Source organism: Melampsora larici-populina, assembly GCF_000204055.1.
Source record: "Melampsora larici-populina 98AG31 unplaced genomic scaffold MELLAscaffold_1, whole genome shotgun sequence".
NCBI classification, from domain to species: Eukaryota; Fungi; Basidiomycota; class Pucciniomycetes; order Pucciniales; family Melampsoraceae; genus Melampsora; species Melampsora laricis-populina.
The window spans coordinates 281,236-296,224 of NW_006768765.1; the positions used below are offsets into that span (position 1 = coordinate 281,236).

General features: G+C 44.7%; 2 protein-coding genes across 2 annotated transcripts; both read left to right on the forward strand.

Annotated features, from left to right (window-relative positions):
* Positions 1-241: 241 nt before the first annotated feature.
* Positions 242-553, forward strand: MELLADRAFT_58328 (uncharacterized protein; the record flags this gene model as incomplete). Its single annotated transcript, XM_007403439.1, has 1 exon — positions 242-553. The coding sequence occupies one exon, from the start codon at positions 242-244 to the stop codon at positions 551-553; it is 312 nt and encodes a 103-aa protein (XP_007403501.1).
* Positions 554-11,543: 10,990 nt separating this feature from the next.
* On the forward strand, positions 11,544-14,490 carry MELLADRAFT_86715 (uncharacterized protein; the record flags this gene model as incomplete). Its single annotated transcript, XM_007403440.1, has 15 exons — positions 11,544-11,678; positions 11,768-11,821; positions 11,900-12,005; positions 12,074-12,105; positions 12,198-12,222; positions 12,284-12,301; positions 12,392-12,425; positions 12,496-12,730; positions 12,805-12,858; positions 12,932-12,937; positions 13,002-13,101; positions 13,152-13,251; positions 13,311-13,731; positions 13,846-14,371; positions 14,441-14,490. The coding sequence occupies 15 exons, from the start codon at positions 11,544-11,546 to the stop codon at positions 14,488-14,490; spliced, it is 1,896 nt and encodes a 631-aa protein (XP_007403502.1).
* Between the last annotated feature and the right edge of the window lie 499 nt (positions 14,491-14,989).

Sequence of the window (14,989 nt, forward strand, 5' to 3'; positions counted from 1 at the left end):
AATTTTCTTTTAATACTCTCTTCACCGGAAATTGTGAATGCATATAGAAGAAGAGGATAGTGGTCAATTTTTAAAATTCTACAAGAAACAACAAAAGAACCTCGGGAAAAGAGAAGAGAAACAGAAGAAAGAACTAGAGAAAAGAGAGGAACGGGAATCAAAAAGAAGAAGAAAACAGGAAGAACGAGCAAAGCGAGCGGCATCCAGAGCTCCAGCAAATTTTGACCGAGCAACAGAAGAGATGTCGAAGACCCAATACGTAGAGGAAGGCGGTAACGGAACGGGGGAACCGGACGGCAGGATGTTGGAGAATGGAACGGAGAGAGAAAACAACAAAGTTGAGACCAACACGGAACACTTTGCGGGACAAAACAAGCCGACTCTAGATCAGCAGGATGACCCGGAAGGACAAAAGGAAGAGCTACCCTCACCTTTTCTCAAACGCGAGGATCAAGGCAACTCGGACTCGGAGTCTTCACTCGAGTACCTAGAGGAAAACGCCACATTAGCTCAGATAGACGGTTTGATAGAGAAAAATAGCAGTGAGTTATGACCTCTAAACCTAGGGACGACCAACCCCCCCCCCCAAACCCACAACCGCGGGATGACAAATACCGCAACCGAACGCCTCCAGGACCATATAACCTGTCGAGAGCTCCCGGGCGAAGCATACCCCCCTTCTCACACCCAGATGATCCTGCAACTAAATCCTCCAGGCCTAAAAAGCCTGTCGGAGAGAGAGAGAGAGCAGATGAAGGCCAAGAACCTTCTCATCAGAGGCCCTTCCTGTTGAGAGACACCTCAGTCTCTCGTACCTAGGTTTCAGCCGTGGTGAAAGGTGAATAAGACTCTAAGTATCAAATCACTTTACATACTAAAATACAGTAGTTTTATTCAAACTTAAGATGTCAGACTCAAACTTAAATGATCCCTATTTAAATTGCGCCTCCCCCTTTTCGCGCTAATACTCTTTTCCTTTATCCGTCTTCTTACGGAAAGGAAAAGAGTAAGTTCAACCCCTTCACTACATTATCATCAATAGTCTCTACTCTCCATTAGTTTGATCTTCAATATGACTGTTACTAATTATCATACTGTGATGTTATCTTTTTCTTTTTCATCTGAATCATTGTCGACGCTAGATCTTACTGAACTCATCGCGTCGACCCTTTTCCTTATTTTATATTGTGACCTGAACAAACCTTATAGGTCAGATACATAGTCAACTGGTCTATTCTTTCTATTCTCTTCATCTAACAAGTAGTGTCCTTTTTGTACTTGTCTATTTCTATCTTTTGTTCTATATAGGTTAGTGTTTCAGGTATTGTGACGAGAAGTGATTGAGACTCACTTCTAGAAACTGTCACGGGAATTCAGGTGAAATTGATCCGTCTTCTTACGGAAAGGAAAAGAATCTTACTGAACTCATCGCGTCGACCCTTTTCCTTATTTTATATTGTGACCTGAACAAACCTTATAGGTTAGTGTTTCAGGTATTGTGACGAGAAGTGATTGAGACTCACTTCTAGAAACTGTCACGGGAATTCAGGTTAGTGTTTCAGGTATTGTGACGAGAAGTGATTGAGACTCACTTCTAGAAACTGTCACGGGAATTCAGGTATCTCGACAAAGGAGATTTGTCGCTTTTCACTTCCTTCCTACTCCAAAGGAAGGAAAGAATAAGGATCAGAACCGCGTTTCCTAACACACCAATTTATTTCCCTCTGTCTGTCCGCTCCACCGAACACGCATCAATCAAGTCGTAGAGAAGCCTGGGAAAAGCCAGAAACGGAAGAAGTTATCAGACCAAGAAGCCTTGATGGATGAGATGATTGCGGCTATCAACAAAGGCAAATACTCTAAAGTCGTCAAGCTCAGGAAATTGTACGACGAGAAGTATGGAGACCCACAAGAGGTAACAAAGAAGAAGGGGAAAGGAGAGAAAGAGGGAAGGAAGGAGAAAGGGAAAGGGAAGGAAGGAGGTAAAGAGGAGAAGAAAGGAAAGAAAGGAAAAGAGAAGGAGAAGAAGAAAAGGAACAGAAAGAAGAGACGTAGCACACCTTCCAGTTCAGACTCTTCGGACGGAGCCTCTGACTCATTGGGCTCCTCCAGCTCCTCAGACACGGACTCCTCTTTGTCGTCCTCATCAGACAGAAACAGGACACGCTCCAGATCCTCATCATCATCTTCTCAATCCTCGTCGTCGTTGTCATCCTCTAGCAATAGCTCACAAGACGAGAAAGCAATGAAGATTAAGCGATCAAAAATATCTTCATTCACCCTGAGGGACTTACCTCGACCATGGGCAAAAGGCTTCAAAAGACTACGTTACTACGTCCCACTCTCAGTCTTCAACAAAACCTACATCAATAGATACCACTCACTAAGCCAAGAACTGAGACCAGGTTCTAAGAAAGTGGTCATACCGGGGGTATCAGAGTGGGACCTGGAACGGCAGTTGACGTACGGAGAATTCATCCAAGCCTGCGACCTAGAAGCGCGCTATGCGTCAGAGATATTCAATATGAAAGACTACGCAAGATACATCGAGGACCAAAAAGATGTGATAAGTAGGCTCATGACGAAGCACAACTCATGGATGGTTGCCCTACGCTACCACCTAGCGATCAGGACCGTCACGTTCAGAGACCGCTCCACGTTGAAGAAGGACAAGAAAAAGAGAAAGAAGAAAAGCGAGCAAATCATCCTACCAAAGGGAATCCAACCTGAGATAGAAGAAGATGCGCGCTGGGAAGCACAACTAGCTGGCGGCCTACGCTTTGAAGGCAACCCCTATGCAACAGGGGGACCTAAGTTTGGAAACAACTTCTTGACAGGAGAGGCGATGGTGACACACACGATCCAAGGCGACGACTACTGGAGGCCGTCACAACGACAACGGGGAGGAAACAGAAACAGGAGCTCAGTGGGGTCGACACAGGTGGCAGGCGGGAGCGGAAATGGGAAAGGAAATTATGGGAGCGGAGCGAAAGGACCCTACGGGAAAACGCACCCCCAGACAGGAAACACCCACACTAGCACGTCGCAGGGCAACCACGACTGGGTTTCTCAAGGCCAGCAACACGCGAACCAGCAAGCGGCCCAATCCCAAAAAGGGAACCAAAAGGTAGCGGCACCCGCACCAAAACACCAGAGTACGAGGTAAGCCTACCCCAAGGCAAGTAAAGATGGGACAGTTTCTGACCAACTACCTTACCACTCCTTTTTGAACACCCACAACCCAAGAAACCCCTGATCACTCGACGGGCCGGAAACTGGGACGGATGGTACTGATGGGCGGGTGTGATAACTTGGGTACGGCTGATTCTTAGACAATGAAATGAAAAGATAGCCAACTTGTGTTTGAGAAAACTCACCAAGTGAACGTTTGCACTGCCTCCCCCCCCAAATACCTTGCCCCCGCCTTAACCCCAACCCCACGCTCCTCTTAGTCACTATTGACAGACCCAAAGAACCAAATGAGACTGAGTTCGTGAGAGATGCGAGAAGACCACCGGTCAACCAAGACCGAGAAGATCCAAAGAAGATCCCGGTCACCATTGACCTGAGGGACATCCAAGATACGGATGAAGAGGAACTCACCGAGAACACCGAGGCTAAGAAGCCACACGTGAAACGGAAGAGATCCCCACTGCCCCTCAAATCGAGGAAGATCTACTCAGTACCAGTGGAAGTCCAATGGCCAAAACCGGTAGAAACAGAGATGGTCTTAAGCGAATGGGAGAAGCTAATGAACCAAGTAGGACTGGCGGAAGACATACCATATATAATTGACGGATTCAGAAACGGATTCTGCTTAGGCATACCTCAACACGACATACCAAACATGCCTTGGTACACCCCCGAAAACCACAGATCGGTGTTGAAAGCCAAAGACCAAATTGTAAGGTCACTGGCCAAGGAGGTATCGGCAGGAAGAATAGCAGGCCCCTACGCCCACGAGGAGCTGAGGAGGCAGTATGGATTTTTCCGTTCCAACCCGCTGGGAAGCTCAGAGAACGGCGATGGCACGATACAAATGATCAGTGATTTGTCATGCCCAGTCAACGACCCGGAGATCCCGTTGGTGAACTCGTTCGTTGATAAACACAACTATACGACCAGCTGGGACGACTTTGCCATGGTAGCACTATTCTTCGAAAATAAACAAGGAAGCTGGGAAATGGCGCTGGTGGACTGGGAGAAGGCCTACCGACAACTCCACGCACACCCAAGTCAGCGCAGGTTCTTATGCATACGAGATTTCGAAGGACGTATCTGCGTAGACCTAGCGGTAGGTTTTGGAGGGGTAGCGAGCTGCGGGGTCTTTGGCGCACCAGCAGATGTGTGGAAAGTGATCGTCTTAAAAACCCTGGGGTTCACGAAGATATGCCGATGGGTCGACAACAACCTAGTCTTCAGGAAAGCGGGAGAGGCAATGTCGCTGAAAGACATAACAGACCTCAGCAACAGACTTGGCGTCAAGACAAACCCAAAGAAGAACCGTGAGTTCAACCAGGAACAGAAGTACCTAGCCTTCATATGGAACGGCTTCGATCACACGGTTAGACTCCCCGACGGGAAGCTGACAGAAAGACGGGGTCAAATCGATGACATCCTCAAACCCGAATCAAGCTTGAGTTACTCACATGTCAACAGCTTTGTGGGACGACTAGTGCACACAGTACACATAGTCCCACACATGGCACCATACCTCAATTCCATCTACAGATGGCTGCACTCGTGGGTGAACCTGAAAGCACTGAGGAAAGCCCCAGAGGATGTCGTCGAGGATCTGACAGAATGGCAAATATGCCTAAGGGAATTCAAGGTAAGACCTCTAATCCAAGACCCAGAACCCATAGAGGTAAGCTGGGTAGGGGACGCAGCGTCATCAGCAGGCATAGGAGTTATAGTCAGAACAAGCTGGGCAATGTTCAAACTCACGGAGAACTGGCAAACCGTAGGGCTTGAATCAGGAAAACGCATGATTGTGTGGGCCAAAACCGTGGCAATTAGACTGGGTCTCCTCATCCTAAATAGAGTATACCCAGTGGACGGCAAAGTGTTCAAAGTCTACACAAACAACACTACGACCGAGATGTGCATAAAGAACAGGAAGTCTAAGGATAAGGGAGTGAACAACGAATGGAAAATGATCCAACGATTACTCATGAAGTTCAACTGCAACCTCACAGAGGTGAGGGTAGCGTCCAAAGAGAATGACACTGATGCCTTATCGAGGGGAATAGTGCCTAAGGAGTTGAATTGGTGGGACAAGGTCATGATTGACGTGCCGGCAGACCTCAGACACCTGATCAGCCAAGTGCGCTGCATAGGGGTAAAGAAAGACAAAGTCAATATGTTTGAATGAAATGCACCATCTAATGAGACAGTGACAGACCTACGCATTCCAACAAGAGAGCCACAAATAAGAGGGCCTGACGTGAGACAACCGAGCCACGCTCCGTACACGCCCGGCCATCTGAGAGTAATGAGACCTGAAACGCGGCCTACACAAAGCCGTGTGGAGTCACATTCTCAACAGAGCAAATCGCTGAGCACTCCCCCGATGAACCGGACCCAGAGGGGTGAAACGTGAGACAAAACAGCACACACCCACCTCAAGGTAATGCCGAAGTCCTGTCACTCAACCGAGATTGTCAAAAACCCCAAAAGTAGAGCCGAGTCCAACAAGATGATAGTTGACAAACGAACGAGACAGATGAAGCTGTTCGGACGGTTCAGGAAAAATGCACAAGGCATAGACAAATCCGAATCAGACAAGGTCCAGCGCCAATTCCTGAGTGGGGCGTGGGCCGACGGGACGCTGAAGCACTACAACTCGGCGATCGTAAAACTGTTCAGATTCGCGAAACTGAGAGGGGTGAACAAGAAAGACCTCCTGCCGATCTCGGGTGCACTGATAACGAAGTTCGTCGCGTGGGCCTCAAAAAAGAACTACCAAGACGTAACGAAAGATGAATCAGTAAAAGCGTCGACGCTGAAGGCATACGTAGCGGGGATAAAAGCTTGGCACATGTTCCATGGCGAAACTTACCCCAGTACGGTCGACAATACGGTAAACACCCTCCTACAAGCAGCTACAAAGATCGAAGCACTCTTATACGAAAGAAACAAGACAAGACCACCAGTCCTAGTATCCGATCTTGTCGTCCTGCTAGAAAATCTCCCCCAAGATAAAGAGGAGAACCTCGCCTTGCAGGCGATAGCGCTGACGGCCTTCTGGGGCACAGCGAGGCTAGGAGAACTGATCTCTGACGGCGAGTCGAAGCGCCTTCCCCGTTGGAGCGACGTGAAGTGGGCAAAAAGCGGGAAATATGCGACAATAACCCTGAGAGATGCGAAGACAGCAGGCCCGGACGAAACTCAGGAACTACACCTGGAGCGCCAAAAATCGAAACTCGACCCGCTGCGAGCACTAGAGAAACTCTACCTGTTCAGACCTAGAAAAGATTCAGAAGGCATCTTTGAGATAATGGAACAGAACACGAGGGTACGGATGAAAAAGTCAGCAGTCATCGAGAAATTCACGGTGATATGGAATGCCCACAGACCTAAAAGGAAGCAAATACTATACGGCCACTCCTTCCGGATAGGAGGCGCCTCACTGCAATGGAACTTAGGCGAGCCCAACGAGGAAATAAAACGAGCAGGGAGGTGGAAATCAAATGCTTACCAGCTGTATTTGCGGAAGTTTGACCAGAAAGAACTCAGGAAAACAATCAAGGTCCTGAAGGACCAGAAACAATAAGGAGATGTAGGAGGAGGTATCGGAAGCGGAAGTATCAAGCAAGGAGTGGATGAAGGAATTAAGATCGGCGTACAGGAAACACCCGACGCCACAAAACCATATTACGGATTGGGAACAAGCAGAACCTACAAGGTCACACACAAGAGGAGAGTACAAAGGGGGTTTCTCGGAGCTCACGGCTCTCCCCCTGTGAGTGAAATGGGGTCGAGAAACCCCCTATTCTTATACAGCCTGTTCTCGCCTCGTAGGGCGGTACTCTGGTACGGCAACTACTCGTTGCCCATACCAAGCACCCCCCTTCGAGGCCCCCCCCCACACCACGTACAGGGACTTATGGTTTACAGTAGCTTAAATCAAACAGACTCTAATACGGGTAGAACGGGATGTAATGTAATAAGGTTTCCGGGACATACATATAACACTGAGGAACCAAAACACAATAAACGGGTACCTCAGAGAGACTTGTGACAAAACTCCCCCTAACTAATGGATTTACTTGGTCAATCACCAATGGGTGGATCTGCCCTTGGCTGCAATGACAGCTTGAATTTGCTTGGGCATTGAATTTGAGGCAGCCAGGTGTTCTAATTTCTCAGTAGGTAAACTCTCCCATGACTCCAACACATTGGCCTTCATGGAATCCAGATCCTTGATTGGATGTTGGGTTGAGATATTGGATTTCACAATGGACCAAAGATTTTTGATTGGGTTCAGATTGGGTGACTGCGCTGGCCATTTTAACTTCATTATCCCTTCTTTCTTGCACCATTTGGAAGACAGTTGGGAGTGGTCAACTGGGCCTCCATCCTCCATCAAAATCAATTGTTGGCATTGGAAGAGTTGTGTAAAACAGGGCTGAGTGATTTTCCATACACTTGCTCAATGAAGTTTTCTGAATTTTGACAACCAGGCTCCATCTTGACAAGCTTGAGCTTGTGTCCAGGAATGAAACCACCCCAGACCATCACTGAACTACGGCCCTACTTGAAAGAGGGTGTCAAGCATGATGCTTCATATTTTTCTGTCACTTTTTGCCAAACCCAAAGTTTGCAATAAGGCTTCCCAATCTCAAAGGTTGATTCATCCATCCAGATGACTTGGTTCCAATCATCCACTCTCCACACCTCATGATTTTTTGCAAACTTGAGACGTGCAGCTTAATGTTTAGCATTCAAATACAGTTTGACTATTGCCACTCTCCAGTTGTAACCATGTGCTTTCAGAGCCAGGCGGATTGTAGTAGCACTAGCTTTTGTCCCCAATTCCTGGACCAACTCATGCATGAGAGCTTGGTGAGTTTTTTTGAAATCATGTTCAAGATGTCAGAGTGTGTGGTTGGTCAACAGAGATGGTCAACCCATAGGTTTTTGATGCTTAACTGAACCTTTGATCTTAAATCTAGCAATGACAAATTGGACTGTTGTGACTGGACACCCAGGGGCATTGCTGATATCAATGTTCCTCATCTTTGCTAGGGGCATTCCAACCATCCGGTTTTTGATATCAGATGCTAAGGGCTTCATATTGAAAATTTGAGAAGGTATGAATTACATGTTTGACCACAAGATGGGTCAACAGCAAAAATTGAAATCTCACAAAATCCAAATTTAAAAATAAAAACCGTAGCTTTTATGGCACTACTGTACATACCATATTTCCAGATTCATAAAAGTATTCTCCTTGATCTGTGTGCCCGACTCCAGTCCCAAACATTCAAATTGAGTGCCCCAGCTTTGACCCAAAATGTGATATTTTGGTTCTGCAGGGCAGCTCAAAACATATATGTACTTGGTTTTATCCTGAATTTATCAGAGTCCCACCCGCTCAAGTAGTTGAGGGAGGGACTTACAGCTGAAGTCCCCCTTTTTAACTCACAGCATCATGATTTTCGGCAGTTTTTGCTTTATCACTCATTATGAGGATTCTAGACCTCATCAAGTCTTGCTTCCATTGGACTAGGGGGAACGGTGGAGGATCCAACCTGGGGAGAGAGGGAGACTACAAGAGAGACTACCAGAGAGACTTTGGAAATAAATGCTGTATCAAAATGCATTTTCATTCAAAAATGAAATAACATCCTTTGCCACATTCCTCCACATTCTTGATATTTCCTCAAGCCCTAAGCCTAAGCCCAAACCCCTAACCCCCCTAACCAGGCCTAACCAATTGCTTTTTATCAATTTTCTCATGTTTATGTCAACGATTTCAAGTTTTTATCCTCATGTTTTCATCACTGTTATCCTGTTTTTGACATTGTTCTTGCATTGATTATCTCTATGTGCATCTTTGACCCTTGTTACTGTATCTTTGATCTTCATTTTTGTATTTTTATTGTTGTTTTGACATTTCTTATTGTTGTTCTGGTATATTTTATCATTGTTCTTGTTTGTTTTTGTATTGCGTCTCTCTTCTTGATTTTGATTAGTACCTTTTTGTGTTTCTTTTTCATTTTTTTATTTATCGTTCTCATTTTTCCCGTGAATGATTTTTTTGCAAGAAGACTCTATGATCAGCTACTGTGATCACACGGTGACAATTTTATCCTCATATGGGTGTAGATTGGTGCAATCATCAAAGAGTTTTGTTGAATGACATACAAATTGATTGAAGTGTTGATTTGCGAGCTATACATCATCGTACAGGACCGTAAAAGGCCAGATAAACAAAGCCGAACGCCTCACAGCGCCTTTTTTTCTCAATTTTTGAAGTCTCTTGGATAGTCTCCCGCCAGGTTGGATCCTCCAACTTACCGGGACTAGGAGCGAGCTTCTAGAGAAGAGAATAGGTGTCACGTGTTAAAATCTGTGAAAGAGCTTCGGCGAACTCGGAAGAGATCATTCTCTTGGTAATTGATCTGCACGCTGTGCTCTTTACCATTCTTAAGAATCACTGAGTAATCTCTTTACCTTTTTAGATGATCTTAACTCATGATGCCTTATATATTGGACTGGTTGGTGAAGTACTATACTTCTTCCCACTTTATATTTTCATCAATTTATAATTCTTCACAAAAAATATATTCGATACGGATTGAACAGTATATTCTTCTATCTTTTTAGTTATACAGTCAAAACTCTCCAAATCCATAACTCGCTAAATCCATAAACCCCTCAAAGCCATAGGGTATGGTTTCCACATTTGTGGTGCAGGCCAAAATTTGGATTAACCCCTCTAGCCCCTTAACCCATACCAAAATAGTGGGAAAATGTGGTTTTTATCCCCGCTAGACCCATACTTTACCACAGAGTTAACTGCTCAGCAGTCTACCATCACCGACTTCTTCCGCTGTTCTCCTCTACCCTCAACCTGAAGATCTATGTGTGTTCATAAACCTCTGTCACCCTTACTGTTCTTCACTTTTGTGATTGATTGTTCTCTTTGCTCAGCCCTCTAAATCTATGATTATCATGGCCTGATAGAGTTTTTGTTTCTAAAGAACCATACATCTATGGCATTAGAGGGTGTTTCTGATAAAGCCATACTTCTATGGTATTAGAGGGTTTTTTTAGTAAAACCATAGATAGGCTAAAACCCTATAAGCCCATAGCCCCTGGATTCCACAGAATGGTATGGCTTTAGGGAGTTTTGACTGTACTTATTTTTTTGTGTCCCGCCCACCTCTCCCTTGTGTATTCTTTTTAGGCCGCCCCATAGCGGACCTGTTTGATGCCTTGGAGTTTTGCACATGTACTTAACTATTCTGTATAGTTTTAACCATTACATTGCAATTAGGGCTCTATGCCCCGATTCATGCTAAAAACTCCTCTCGTGAGCTTCAGCTTGAATCACACTAACACAGAACCTATTCTGCCCCTGGGATCTTCATTTGCACCTTGTGCATGTCCTCATGTGTTTTTTAACATCTGTTGTATTCATCGAGCTCACTCAGAAGAGTTGTAAAAAGTTGTAGCTGGAAAACCTAATTTGATACACGACCCCAAGGTGTGCAGATGTCTCCAAAAAACACAGTGTCCAAGAATTGCAATAGCACCAAATCTATCCACAATGAAGATCTGAAAACGGCACCGGGAGACCCACAAGAGGTCAAGGAAGCTGTGTGCGGCTGGAAGCGAGATTTCATGAGGTGTGGAACCCTCATAATGGGCAAAAACAAACAAGTCGTCAAAACTCTTGCTGTTGTGAGTTGCTCGAGAACCTCATCAGAGTCTCACGCTGTCGCTTGCGACCCGAGCCCCAGTTTACCCACTGGCATAACTTGACTTCGTGGATCCCGCTCGCCTGCGAATTCGTTCTTCGTTGGCTCTCGTCGTCTTCTGTCAGATCTCTCTTCTGTGGCCCTCGAGACCAAGAAGGGGTTCAAAGCTGTCCGGGCTTCCCTGAAATCGCAACAGGCTCAGCACCGCACAAACCAACACAGCTCGGTCTGAGTGAAATCGAAAGGCCGCACATCTACCCACTGCATCCTCGGTGAATCTGGACATTCAGGCTATGTATTACCCCCTAGTCGGGAATCGCCCTGAATCAGGAATCTAACGATGAGAGACGAAGAAATCAAAGGGGTCAGTGTCACTAGGATCTCACACTCACAGTTTCGTGCATCACTCCCTTGCGGCGGACTTGGTTTCACATCGTTTCACAATCGAAGCTGAACAGTCTCACGGTTCAGACTCATGAGTTCCAATTATGGTTCACACCAGATTATCTCAATTTTTTAAAACTAGTATTTAATTCTTGAGCGACCTGCAACTTTCTTTTGGATATTCCTAAATCAATTTCTCTCATTCGTACATCACATCTGCGATACATCATGACTTGCGATACCCTACTTTTATTCATCTTAGCCGTTCATATTTTCATCGGTGAAGTGATACCATCTCATCACCTTAAATCCCGTCAGGCCCAACACCGCCCAAATGCGTTGGTGAACTTTGAAGTTATGGCGGTAAGTCTATTCGATTGCAAATGGCACCCTGTCGAGAACCAATGCTGATTTGATCACCTTTTTTCCCTCCAAAACTTCATACCTTTTAGCCACCGGTTGCATCCAAGGGTAAAAAGTTTTGCGAGGTAAAACTGATTGAACATGTAGGTTTTTTGATTGTTTGTATGCTTCCTACCTCAACCCAGATCTTTTACCGAACTTGAAAATTTGTCGATATACAGACATTTGCCAGCTCTTACGGTAAACCAGCGACCGTTAATTTTGTTCCGCCCACCGATTGCGGGCCGGCAGGCAGCTGGGCATCAGTAGTATTCAACCTAACAGCGAGTAAGTTCCTTAAGATTTGGTACCACGTCAAGTATGGAGTTGATCGATTGACATCAACACCTTAATAGCTTCTCGGGGCAGGCAATATGATAGATTGGTGGTGAGCCATGTTCTGATATAGAACTCTTGAAATATTTCCATCTCCTTTGATGATTTTGAAGTGTTGATTTTGGATTTTGTAAAATTACATAGCAAGTATTTCTCGATGAAGTTGAAAGTCCGTAATTCATCTCTACTCATAATACATTTTGAAACTGATTGTTTGTGTATTGTGATAGTATGGCGATCTTCGACTCGTGAGTGTAGCTTTTGAATCATACTCTAACCTTGATTCTTGCTTAAGCTGTACTCGAGCTGAATTTGGGTTGATTTTTTTTGATCACTAGCTGAGCCCACCAAGAAAGGAATCATATGGACCGCGTTAGTAAGATTCGAATTATAAACCTCTCCTCGTTTCATTTGTTATATCTGACGGTATGATTCTATTTAGCACCCGTGATATGTCAAGATACATGCCACTTTTGGCTAAATGCAGTCCACTTACCCTGGTTCTCAATAACATCGTTGATCCAAAACTGAAGTTAGACGGTCAATATGAGGTAACTTTATCAGCTCGATTTTACGTACCTACCACCGATTTCCCTGCAGTGGCACAGCTGGGGGAGATTTCCACAGTTGGTCATGATGAAGGGTATCGGATTGAGAAACAGCTCAATTTCGCAAAGGTGATTGATCATCCAACCTTACTCATCTCAGTCCCATCTGGTATCAACTCTGTCTAACTTGTACTTTCGAACAGAACACGGCTACCGCTTTTGTAGAAATCTTCGCAAGTGGGAGTGAGCAGGAAGAAGTTAGTTCACAACCAACACCTCTTTCCAAACAAGTCATTATCACTAACACCCAAAATTGTCTCTCTCCATAAGTTTTGGGTCAGTTTGCGCAATGTCGATATATTGGAGAATGTAACTCTTGCTGAATACCTTGTGGTTGTAGTATAACAATGTACCCGACGAAGCACTCCCTCGTCTTGACCCAAACAAGACAGGCTCGTTCACTGGGGCTGGTTCATTTCGAGAAGTCCAGCTTTTGATTGGTTTGCTCCAAATCCTATCTTTCCTTCTAAATGGCTTTGAACTGACGCAGTCATCACTCTCACTAAATGTCCACAAGATGGCAAACTGGCCGGTGTGGCTTACCCATTTCCAGTAATTTACACTGGGGGAATCCTACTCAGTTGGTGGAGGTGAGTTTGATCAAATTGGCTAGGCTGTTCAAAACTGACGATAAAGACGATTTTCAAAGACCGATTGCCGCGATTGGAGCCTTGAATGCGCCTTCATATACCATGGACATAACCCCCTTTGTGCCACTCTTGACTGATGACAAGAATCACAACTTTACGATTGTCGTTGAAGGGCAAGGACAGGGCAACACATCCACCAACCCAAAGTGGATTTTGAGCGGATCCGTTGGTATCACTCTCGATCCCAGTGGAGCTCGAACCACCGGAAAACTTGAAAGTGTCCATAGTACACCACATTTCAAAACTACACCACTCCCTGATGATGCCCAAGGAAGAATAAGGTTCAAGACTGAAGCCTCTCGTCAACTTAGCTTGAAAGCTACCGTTGTCACTGGGACTACTGGCCAACAATCAGTATCTGTTACACAAGATTTCAAGTTTTCAAATGTCCAAATTCAAGCGGCGAGTGGAAAATTTTCGGTATGTCCAATTTAAGCTCCACCCGGAAAAAACAGCAACAGTTTGGAATGCTGATGATGAACCTTTCTCGAAAACATTTTACTCCGATGCTTCCCTCTTGTATCTATTGATCAGAATGTACTCCAATCCTCAGAGGGTTTGACTGAATCGGTACATAATGGAGCAACACATCTTCACGATGAATTTTCATACCCTTTCAACCTAACCATGACCCAAACTACACCTGACCAAAACGGAACTGTAATATCCGGTCATCTTTCACATGGTTATACTCGTACAGAGGATCATGTTTATCCTGCTGGATCGAAGTCTAAAATCGTAACCCAACAAACCTCAGAAGGCGACTTACTATTAGATGGCGATGGTCGAGCTGTCAGTGGTATTGGCAGAACTTCGCAACAATATACATTCAAAAATGAAGCCGGAGAAGATTATTCACGTGATATCGAAATCTTCAATATCACCAAAGTTATTCGAGACAGAATCTCAGGAACACTTGCATCACCTTCTACAAGACTAGATGAATCTAAACTGAATCAAATTCAATTACCTGGACCTGATCCTCTAGATAATGTTGCCTTTATCATCACAGATTTCTTTGATAACTCATTCTTTGGTTCACCTATTCGACTTATCAACAGTAAGTTCTCTTACCAACTGTTCATTTTTGAGACTATCTCGATGAGCGCTGACAAAACAACCCAAGCAGATAACCTCGATGCAAGCTCAACGACTTCCTTTCCTGAAATTTACACTTGAAGATTGCGGGCTGACTTCACAATCGGCTTGTCGTACGCACTCTGTTTTTTGGTCACAAGGACATTGACCTGTCGGCGGACAACATTTAGTTTCAATGTGTTTTCAATGTATTTCCAATGTACTTTCATTGTATCTTCTTGGCAACTTTTTTCTGATCACAATTTCTGAATTCTTGGACTATGCTGAATTTCACCTTCCTTTGAATGTTTCTTTGTATTCATCGTCGTATCCATATGTTGTCATATGAAACCTAACACAAAAGCTATGGGCATGTAAAGAAAAGTCTGCATTTTAAACCCTGACTGTGGATATAGCACAATGGTTGTGTGACGGTGCACATTCTATTTTTCGGTCACAAGGATATTGTCGCTTTTCCAGACAACATATATTGTTGTTTGATTTTCATTGCAGCTTTTTTGATTACAATTTTTGTACTATCAGACCATGCTGAATCGTTTCTTTGTATTCATTTTTCTCCATATAAGATTGAAGACAAAAG